This window comes from Mus pahari, chromosome 17 (assembly GCF_900095145.1).
Source record: "Mus pahari chromosome 17, PAHARI_EIJ_v1.1, whole genome shotgun sequence".
In the NCBI taxonomy this organism is placed as follows: Eukaryota; Metazoa; Chordata; class Mammalia; order Rodentia; family Muridae; genus Mus; species Mus pahari.
Genome location: NC_034606.1, coordinates 38,442,260 through 38,453,867, shown reverse-complemented (window position 1 = coordinate 38,453,867; position 11,608 = coordinate 38,442,260). Strand labels below are relative to the sequence as shown.

The window sequence follows — 11,608 nt, the reverse complement described above, 5'->3', positions numbered from 1 at the left end:
CCGCTATTTTATGTGCTGTGATGGATTCTGCTGATCTTTGATGTTTGTCTAAATGGTTTTAGGGATCCATGAGCCAAACCTGGATAAGAAAGCAAACTTAATAGTTATGTGTATGTGCTATCTTCTTTCATACTACCTCTCTTCTCTGGGTTCCCATTCCCTGAAATGTAATACTGCTGAAATTATACTACTCATCCTTTAGTGGTACAAGTGAAATGAAGACTTGCATTTATAACCCAAAGCTAGAAATGGGTTAAGCCATTTGTGAGGAGGGCATATAGAAAGCCAACACAGTACAAAAAGCAGACAGTGCTATGTTGTAAATACAAAGGGAAATTCTAAGAGATAAAAAGCCTAATTCCAGTTAACACAAGAGTGATAAGACAGTGATGCAGCTTTATTGCTAATAAAGAGGGAATTCTAATGTCTTGGATAGAAGATCAAATAAGCCATAATAGTCCCTCAAGACAAAGCTCAATCCAGGTTCTGTGAAAGTTGAGAGAAGAGAAACTGCCACTTTAGAGCAGTTTTCAAACAGCAGAGGTTGGTTCATAATGTTTAAAGAAAGTAGAATTTCTGTTAATGTGAAGGATTGGTGAAGCAACAACAACTGGCCTAGAAGCTATAGTATACTATCTAGAAGACCTAGCTAGGTTGCTGTGCTAAATAAGACTTTTTAATGTAGATGAAACTGCTTTCCAGTCGATGATGGCATCTATGACTTTCATAGGTAGGGAAGAAGAGTCTGGTTTGTGTCTGGTTTCAGAATGCAAAGAACAGGGCTACAGAGGAGCTTCACTGGTGAAGAGAGCTTGCCATTCTTCAGAAGCTTCTGAGATTCCAGTGCCCTCTTCTGGCTTCCATGGGCACTTACCTGTACATACATGCCCACAAACACTCATAAATATTTCATAGTATACATAAATAAAATCAAAGAACCTAGGGCCAAACAGAGTGTATACAGCTCTGGCTTACAATAACATGTAACTCTAGCTACTGGATCCATCACCTTCTTCTAACTTCTGCAGGCACCTGCACTTCTTTAGAGGACTTTGAGTGGCTATCACTTTTGTCTCTAGATTAAAAAGGAACTTCTTTTCTAGTACAAAGATAAGATGACATTGGCTGCTTTGTACCTAAGCACACTGGGTCTTCCTGAAAGAGGCTTCTTTCCTCTCCTAGCTCATGTTTGCTGTGGGAGTAAAGCCTGATGAGAAAACAGCCAGTTTAGTCATTGAGTTTTGTTCTTGCCACCTTCAAAGCATGTTAAACTTTTAACTGATACATGAAACTTTTGTAACTGCATTGATCACATTTGGGGTTCAACATGCTTGACTAGTATTATTTGAACCTGTAATTATAAGTAAGTTCATACAGTTTGCCAAATTAAGACTGTCTCCTTCTTGTTGGAAAGAGTAACATTAGATCATAGCACTTGGTGACTGCATTTTTCTTTTTCTTTTTTTCTTTTTTTTTGGTTTTTCGAGACAGGGTTTCTCTGTATAGCCCTGGCTGTTCTGGAACTCACTTTGTAGACCAGGCTGGCCTCGAACTCAGAAATCCGCCTGCCTCTGCCTCCCGAGTGCTGGGATTAAAGGTGTGCGCCACCACACCCTGGAGGCAGCAGTGACTGCATTCTTATTAGAATGGGAAAACACTTCATTGGCTAGAGGTGTGTGGGTGTGGGGGTGTATATGTATAGGGAGAGAGGAAGGGGGAGGGGGAGGGGGAGGGAGAGGAAGAAAACAGTAGCTGTCTTCAGACACCGTAAGAAGGCATCAGATCCCATTCCAGATGGTTGTGAGCCACCATGTGGTTGCTGGGAATTGAACTCAGGACCTCTGGAAGAGCAGTCAGTGCTCTTAACCTCTGAGCCATTTCTTTGGCTCCAAGAGAGAATATGAAAGAGAATATAAGTAATGGTTCTGTGAACAGTTGTGCTGTGTTAAAAATAATGGCTCCAGAGGGAGAGGGACTTTGGGTCCAGTCCCCTGAATTCTGCCACAGACCTTGAAGAGATTCTGAGAGCAGTCCAAGGTTTGCAGTGTTTGCTGGAAATCATCTCTGATACTTCACCAGTCAGAACTGCATATTTTTGTTGTTGTTAGAAGAGCAGGTGGGTGTGTGTTCAAGATGTGATGGTTCTGTTTTCTTTTTTTGTTTTTTGGTGATGGTTCTTGAATGCTGACTACTGTGAGTCCAAATAATTTGGGAATTAGAAAAGATTCCACATGTCCTAGACTTTGGACTTTTTTTCTAGAAAAAAAGGTGAAAGGGCGGGTGAGACAGTCAGAGCTTAAGAACATTGGCTGCTCTTCCAGAGAGGTTCTGCGTTCAGTTCCCAGCAGGGTGAGCCAACATGGTTCACAACCATCTGTAATGGGTCCTGATGCCCTCTATGTAAGTGTACATGCAGACAGAGCATTTGTATATTAAAAAAATACGAGAGAGAGAGAGAGAGAGAGAGAGAGAGAGAGAGAGAGAGAGAGAGAGAGGAGAAAGAAAGTATTAAGAACAAAGTAGGCTAGCGTTGGTGGCACACATCTTTAAGTCTAGCAAAGGCAAGTACATCTCTGAGTTCCAGGCCTACCTTATCAACAGCAGGTTCCAGGACAGCTGAGGCCACACAGAGAAAACCTGTCTCAAAAAACAAACCAAAAGAACAAAAAAAGAAGACCGTAGAAGAAAAGTTGTGCTGAGTAGAGTATGAGGTGGCAGATCATGAAGAAAGGGAAATCTTTATCACTGTGGTCTGGTCACAAGGAAGGAGGTCAGGGAAGTTGCCATGGGAAAGAAGAGAGGGGGAAGAGAAAGAAAGAAAAAAAGTGTGCACAGAGGTGGGGGAGTGGGGACAGAGAGAGAGAAAGAGAAACCAAAATGTCTGGGTTCTATATCAAAGAGCCTCTGGGGGAATGACAGATAAGGCCCTGGACTGGAAAGTTCAGGGTTGGGGTAGGGTATGCCAGTTAGGAATTGAGGGATGCTTTGAGACTCTACAGGCCAGGTCTGCTTTGGTATGTAAAATATGCACAAGAGGGAGATTCTGGCCAACACAAGGCTAGTTTCTAAAGATGATCCTCATTCTAAGCCCCAGTGAGTTGGGGACTTAAATGCAAGTACCTGAAGTTGGCTCAACAGGACTCTTTCGGACTTGTGCTCTCCAAACCCCAAACATAATACATATGTGTCATTTACGTCTTTACATTTGTGGTGATCTGTTATAGTGCCATCAACAGTTGCTGTAGGCCATCCAGAGATAAAGTTCTTTGTATTAGAGGGAGTTTTAGATAAACTTCTGGGCCAGGTGTCAAGAATTCTGAAGCTCTGCACCCTTATTTTGGGATAGTTAGAGTGAGTGAGATAGGGAAGGAAGGCAAGAGAAACACAGTGAGGTGAGATCACTACCCATCTTAGAAATAGATTACTGTGAACAGTGTTAATAGGGGCTTTTGGTAGTTTCTCTAGTAAGGAACCTAGAAAATAAGCATGAGAAGATAGGGAAGCCTTTCCCACACCGTAGCTAATGTTTGTTTGCATGTGTTATGCCTTTCACTTGACATTATCGCTCACCATGTTCCTAATAATACACATTGTGAATGAGTGCTGTGGATTCAGTGAGCTGATTGATATCCAGCAAAAAGTGAGCATGCAGAAAGAGGATGTCATCACTTACTTCTAGCAGTCTTATACATAAAAGATTAGCAAGTACATCAGACCAGACAAGACCATAAAGGGGAAAAAAAATGAGAGAGAGAGGGTGAGAACCTTGTCACTAACATATAATTAGGGAGATGCCAGTTATGACAGTATGCACATGGTAGTAGTTTCTATTTTTAGCTTTGTTCTTCACATTAACAACCATCGTAAGATTATGTGTTATTAAGGTAGAATGAAAGGCAGTTCATCCTGTGTGAGGAGTTGATTGGTTCATTTTATTAGTGTATCATTTGTTGTACTTTACAAGGTGTTTGGTTTCAGTGGGCTACCTTTGTCCTGTGCTGGTGGTATACCATGAACGACAGCAACTAGAAAAATGTTCAGTGAGTACTGTTTTGCATCTCTATATTCTGCTTTCACCTACGGCAACCCATTAGTAGTGAGTGACTGCATGCACCCAGTGCTAAAGTTTTGTCATGAGCATTGCCCTGTTTTCATCCTTAAATACTCCTTTCCAAGGGTATCTATTATGAGGATTTAGTCCAGAAAACTCCTAGTTTTGAAACCTGGCATAAAGAGGAAAATGGAGGTTTCAGAGTAGCCAAGCAAGGCCTTATGTTTCATAGATGGTTAAAGGTATATAAAGCTAAGAAGTTAAAAGTTGATTTCAGCTAATTTCAGTGGCATATTCATAAAACCACTCTTCAAAATTCCTGTGTTCCAGAAATTTTTTGTCTGTATTTATGTGTGTTGGGGAGTTGATGGGAGCATTGCAGAGCAACAGTGCAGTGTTTTGAGAACACATTACTTGCCAAGCAGTTGTACGCTGTATTTAAGGATGAATGCCATATCTGTTTCCATTCTAGTGCCCAAATAATCGACACAAGACCTATTAATTTTATTAACAATCTTTCAGCACAGTCAGTGGGCAGATATTCATGTATTCTAACCCTCTAAGCTATCTACTTCCCAGCCACAAGCCCTGTGTAACTTGCAGCCTGAGTCTTGCTCTGCCTCCATGTGTGTTCTCATGGTAAATCCCTTGGCACCCTGCCCTTTGATTCCTCCTGGACATTTTGCCTCATGGGCACCTCTTTTCTTCCTTTTTCTCTCACTTTGGGGCCCTCCCCTAGGATTGGAAGTCCTGCCTTTTCTGCCCAGTCATAGGGTGGTCAGCTCTTTATTAGCCAATCAGAGATGATTGGGGGGAGGGGAGAAATACTTTATTCAACATAGATACAGAAGATGGTTGAATAATCTTGACAGTACAATTGTCCAGACTGTAACTAAGTATCTGGGCACAGAAATCAGCAACTGAATATATCATTGCACAAAAATGTTCTTCAATAAGCAATTGTCAACAGTACTGGAGTCCTCAGGGCCAAAGTATTTTTTGGGATTTCAGATTTACTCATTGGGTTACTGAGTATACATTGTTAGTAGCACAGTTAGGAACTTGTGACTTATGTATTCACTGTGTCACTTGCTACCCAGAGGGTAAACAATTTGTAGAGTGAAGAAAATGATGGGGCATGTATAGAAGTGTGATGAAAAAGCAAAAGGGTGCAAAACAGTGAAATCTCTGTATGCCTGCTGTTCTGACTGATTCCTGGAGAGTGAGCCTCTATGGTTTGTCAAGAGGCTGTAGTGTGGGACACTTTGTTACTGTAACACAGACTGAGGTCCTTTTGGGTTTCTTTAGGCAACACGACCAAATGGGGCTATATTCATTTTCTGGTCCATAAACCACCAAGACTAGATAGAAGCCTACTTTTCCCCATTGCTCATTATTAAGTTGGGCTAAGCTTCTCACTTTGCCTGATATGCTATAGGTGGACTCCTGTAAGTGCCCATGAGTTGCAAGGATATGAAGGTGACCCTTTAACAGGGACATTGGGGACAGCACCCATTGGAATGGGTGTGTTAATGGTATAAATACTAGTGTAAGGAGTAATTTGTGCTTTGCAGGGCCTAACATCTAACAGATGAGCTAAGGAAGGACATACTAGGTGAGCATAAAAGTGTGATTATAGCTGGGTTGATGCATGGAGTGTATGACTTAACAAGAGACAACATGCTTGTGTGATTGAGCTGCAAGGAGGTGATGTGGCACTTGTGATATTGTGGGGTGAGTAATGTTGGTATACATACACTGGTATAGAATTAGCAGAGTTAGACATGAGTGCCTTTGGGAACTTAAGAGCATCAGCTTCTTGCAATGGAAGGACTTGTGGGTTTGTTAGGAGGAGATATACAAGTGGCCTTTGGTTTAAGAAATTCACTAAGGTTAGTCTATATTCCTTTCCTTTCCTATTGGAAAACCCCATTCAGTACACAGGATTTAAAATTGTAACTTGGGGCTGACTGGCCCTCTGTGTCAGGGTAACCTTGTATGTATGGAATGTAGTTAGTCCTGTGGAGTTTTCCAGGTGTTGCACTAGTTCCACAGAGGTCTGCAGACTGAAGACATTCTTTCTATCTTGATGAGAATCTATCTTCCTTATGAACCTGTCTTGGGTTCCTGCGGTCCATAACTCTTGATATTTTGTTTGTTTCTTCTGGTACCATGTCTAATACTTCTTGTCTCTATTCCATACCCCTCTGTCACTCCTTGTATTGATCATTCATGACCTCCCATTCAGTTCTGAGAGGTCTGAAAGGAAGCTAGCTGACTGACTGATTCATCCACCTGAGTCTCAGAGCATGCCTTGCACAGTTGCTATGGCACAGAACAGCACATACTTCTTCACTGTACCTATAACCATTTCTTTAAAAAAAAAAAAAAAGATTTATTTATTTATTTATTTTATGTATGTGGGTAAACTGTCACTGTCTTCAGACACAAGAAGAGGGCATTGGAGCCCATTACAGATGGCTGTGAGCTACCATGTTGTTGCTGGGAATTGAACTTAGGACCTCTTGAAGAGCAGTTAGTGCTCTTAAATGCTGAGCTATTTCTCTAGCCCACTTTTAACCATTTTTTAATGGTACCTTTTCTTTTCTTTTTTTCTGTTTCTTTTTTTGTCTTAAGTAGAGAAGGTTAAAGATCTGGGAGATGACCCAGTGGGTAGCAGTGCAAGCATGAGGACCTGAGTTCAAGTCCCTAATATCCATGCTAAAAGCTAGGCATAGCTGATGGTATCTGTAACTAAAGTGCTAGGAGAATATAGCAGCCGGAGAGAAAGGCAGATATCTCCCAGGACCTCTCTTGCTAACTAATGTAGTTAAAATAGTGAGCTTTCAGTTTAGTGAGAGATCTGATCTTAAAGGAATAAGGTGGGGAACAACATAGAAAGATCCTCAGCATCCTTCTCTTGCCTCTGTATACACATATGTGTACACATACACACCAATGCATGCACACATCAGATTTAAAATAGAACGTTGATGTGGTAGTTTGAATAAGAATGGCCCCCATAGGCTCATATATTTGAATGTTTAGTCACTAAAGAGTGACACTATTTGAAAGGATTAGAAGGACTAAGAAGTGTGGCCTTATTGGAAGAAATGAGTCATTGGGGATGGGCTTTGAGGTTTCAGAAGCCCATTTCAGGCCCAGAGTCTTTCTTCTGCTGAGCAGTAGCACCTACCTGCATTCCTCAGTGGTGATAATGGACTAAACAAAACTGAAAGCAAGCCCCCAGTTAAATGCTTTTTTTTTTTTTTTTATCAAGAGTTGCCTTGGTTATGGTTTCTCTTCAGAGCAATAATATGGTGACTAAGATAGTTGAGAATATTTTTATTGTATTATTAATAGCACTAGACCATAATAAAAAATTCCTCAATAAGTATAAAGCTTTAAATTAGTTGCTAAATTAGAAAAGAAATTTGTAAATGTGTGCGTGTTTTATCTATCTATCTATCTATCTATCTATCTATCTATCTATCTATCTATCTATCTATCTATCTATCTATCTATCTATCTGTATCATATACCTGTAGTACCTGAAGAGGCATCAGTCCTTGAAACCAGAATTATAGACAATTATAGGCCTTGCTGGGAACCAAACCGAGGTTCTTTGCAAGAACAGCAAATGTTCTTATTTTCTGAGCCATATTGCTGAGTTTTAAAAACTAGTATTTTCTTTTGTTGATATTAATGGTGATGTCAGGTTCCTTTAGAAAGTTTTTTTCCCCAGCATTTAGGAAGCAGGAGCAGGTGGATCTCTGTAAGTTTGAGACCAGCCTGGTTTTACAGAGTAAGTTCTAAGACATCCAGGGTTATATAGAGAAACCCTGTCTTGAAAATTTGAGAGAGAGAGAGAGAGAGAGAGAGAGAGAGAGAGAGAGAGAGAGAGAGAGAGAGAGAAGATCGCTCACTTTCCTTCATCTTCATCACTAAAGAGACAGTACAGTACACTGTGTTTTGTATGTCCTGCACACAAAGTGCAGCATATAAGTCAATCTGATTTCTACACAGCTTATACATTTGACTTTTGGGGAGGGGCTTTCTCTTAGAGGCAGGTGAGAAAGAGATGGCCATCCTCATATCCCCAGGAGAAACTTCTTATTCCTTGTTGATGTATTTGAAGGCAACTGTCTCTTGAACTCAGCATAGTAAGTGTTAGAGCAGTAGGTTTGGAGGCATTTAAAATTGCCACATTCTAATCTATACAAAAGAGCAAACTAGTTATGACTGATTTACAGAACATCTCATAGTTTTTGTTTTGTTTTGTTTTAAAGGTATTGATGTTATAGCTTGGTCTTTCAGAAGATACTGTCTCAGAAAGTAGAACTTGACAGGGCTGGTCTGCTCTGACAGGATTGAGATATGTAAAAGTGGAGTTGCTGAAATATTGCCTTGTTTATCAATAAACAGTTGAATAGAGAATCTTTTTTTGTTTCCTCCCCCTGCACAAAGTTTTTCCTTATTCATAAAACTATTGTTGCATGAGAAACAGTAATTTTTATATGAGATTAACATTTTGCTTATGTGTTGTACTTATTAAGATTTCCCACAACGACTGGAGAGATTGCTCATCCAGAGGACCTGGGTTCTGTTCCCCACACTCACATGGTAGCTCGTGGCTGTCTGTAATTCCAGTTCTAGAATATGTCTAGAGTATGTGACAGCCTTACACAGACAGACGGTCAGGCAAAACACCAGTGCACATGAAATAAAAGTAAAATAGAAAAGCATTTCCCATAACTAACTAGAGTTTTTTGGTCTGTAACCATCATTTCTGTGGGGTATGTTCTAGGGCATCATTCAGAAGATAGTGGACAGTCACAAAGTAAAGCACGTGGCCTGCTATGGATTTCGCCTCAGTCACCTGCGATCGGAGGAGGTGCACTGGCTGCACGTGGACATGGGTGTCTCCAGTGTGAGGGAGAAATATGAACTCGCCCACCCACCAGAGGAGTGGAAGTAAGATTCTAATCTACCACAGCATGACTATGCTGGATTATTTTGTGTGTTAAAAATATGTGCAAGAGGATGAATGTGTATGTCAGCGTTTATACTGCTTGTAATTACTACTTCTATGTATAGGAAATTGGCTTGTAGTGATCCATTTAGAACACCTAGTTAAACGTGTTTCTCTTTCCATTTCTCGTTTTCTCTCATGGTCTTTGTTGATCTCAGTTGTTCTCAGTGCTGTCTGCTTTGTTTGCACTTCTGCTCTAAGTGATATTGCTGCTTTATGAGCCAGTGTTGACTGGTCTAGGAGGGGAGCAAAGCCAATGGCCTTATCCGTGGGCACCTGAAAGAAATGGTGCACATTTGTTCATACATAGGATGGCTATGGGAGTGAGCTCTAGTGATCCCTGCTCATAGGGATGTAACTGAAGTTATTTTAAGGGGATTCAAAAGATTTCCCAGCAGTGCAATAGTGGTGCATGCCTTTAATCCTAGCACTAGGAGGCAGGTAGATCTCTCTGTGAGTTTGAGGCTAGCCCGGTCTACAGAGTGAGTTCCAGTGCAGCCTGGGCTATACTGAGAAACTGTCTTGAAAAAAACCAAAATAAACAAATAATTAATTAATAAATAAATAAAATATTCTCAGTCTTTTGTCCTTTCCTGGTTAATATCTATTAATTTTTATGAGTGAGTGAATTCTCACTGGAAAATCTTAAACCTAAAATACTAAGTTTTGAGAGGAATCTATCTATAAAAGGTGGACTTCTTCCATGTTGTACCCTGAGGCATGCACTCAAGAAGGTCAGTAGCCGAAACAAAGACCCTGGTCAACACTGAAAGCTAGCTTGGTTAGATGAAGAATGAATGCATACAGTTTTGTGTCAGTTGGGTAGTTCATCAGAGAATATAGTTGTGTTTTTAAATTTGTCAAATCACTGGGGTGAACAAGCTATTTCTGGAGAGTATAATTAGATTGGTTTATAGCAGCTGGCAGGGAAGAGAAATTTGACTTCTAAACACTTAATCAGACCATTTAATGTTTAAAATTTAAATATCTAAATGTCAAATAAAAATAACTACAGGTTTCTGCTTGCTGCAGTTAGGTTACATTCTTATTTCGCATACACACCTTAGAGGGAAAGTTCATTCTCCTGGTTAATACCTATTAATTTTCTGCTCAGTTATTTATGCTCAAGGAATATTACTCTTTTCAACATCAGTTTTTATGTTCTTTTAAGCCAATTTATTTTATCTTAAATAGAGTAGGGATTATTATTGCTAAAACAGAATTCGATGTTTGAAAAATAAGTAATCCATGAATGTGGAGTTGAATATTGCTGAAGACATTGCAGAGATGACCAGAGGAAGCAGGAACATATGCATGAAGGATGTAAAAATGTTATAACCTCTCTCTTCTTCCCTCCCGCTCTCTAATGTGATATATACGTGTGCTGGGTATTTGTGTATGCTTGTGCCTGTGCTTCCCATTACATCTTCACATATCCTTGGATGGGGTACAGAGAAACTAGCAAGCAAACTACTCAGTCATCTGTGCAAAATGCCTAAAGATGTTGGACAGAGAAGAGCAGGGACGGTGGGGTGGGGAGTAGTGGGTCAAGGGTCTTTCCAAGGCAGTGCTGGGAGATCCTGAGTGTCCAGTTGCAGTGTTTGAGTCATTTCTGCTCAGAAATGTTCTGTAGGTTTTCTATACGGAGGGCCAGCTCCAGAGCTTTTGTCTCTTATGTAGTCTGGCTCCATCTGCTGCTTTCCTTCTCTGATGGCATTCGTACCTCTCAGGTTTCAGCTTCCACTAAACTCTGAAGTGTAATTTGAAAGTTCTTTTGTCAACCTAAATTGGGATCTGAGTCTTTTCTCATGATGCTTTTGGTAGTTGTTGAATAAACTAGCCCTCCATTCTTTCCGACTTCCTCAGTTCTGTTCCCTCCTCTGCTTTTACAAAAAAACCTTCATGACTTTTCCCTTGCCCCATTTGAGCCTCCAGCTTTCTAGTGGCTTGCGTAACACATCAAGTGTGATGCCTAAGGGTCTGAGTCTTCTGCTCTTTTCCAGTGCACTTACTGCTTTTGTTTCGTGTGAGTGCTCACCTGTGTCACCACTAGTGTCTGTGTGTTCACCTTTCTTGTTCAGGAACTTTCACATTCATCACTGTTTCTGGCTCTGGTTGTGCATGGGATCTCATTAGTCTAGAGTAAAAAATACTTTAATGAAAATAGAGTAAGGTGATGTATTGATAATATAAGCAGGAGGGAAAATAATATGATAGTGTTCTGGTAGCAACCAAACTATTACAATAATGAAAGTGAGCTCATTTCATCGTCATTCTTACATTCAGATTTTTTGTATTTGATCTAAAAGTTGTTGCCATCTGTCTTGGTTAGGGTTTCTATTCCTGGACAAAACATCATGACCAAGAAGGAAATTGGGGAGGAAAAGGTTTAATCAGCTTACACTTTCACATTGCTGTTCATCACTAAAGGAAGTCAGGACTGGAACTCAAGCAGGTCAGAAAGCAGGAGCTGATGCAGAAGCCATGGAGGGATGTTCTTTACTGGCTTGCTGCCACTGGCTTGC

The 11,608-nt window shown here is 40.5% G+C and overlaps 1 protein-coding gene across 16 annotated transcripts in view; it reads left to right on the top strand.

The window, feature by feature from the left end:
- Ptk2 (protein tyrosine kinase 2) overlaps window positions 1-11,608 on the top strand; it is a 203,730-nt gene that overhangs the window by 71,749 nt on the left and 120,373 nt on the right. For all 16 annotated transcript variants that reach the window (XM_021216199.2, XM_029548063.1, XM_021216196.2 and 13 more), the window contains one exon: window positions 8,859-9,025. In XM_021216199.2, the coding sequence (XP_021071858.1) occupies window positions 8,859-9,025 (167 nt within the window). The remainder of the gene's footprint in view (window positions 1-8,858; window positions 9,026-11,608) is intronic.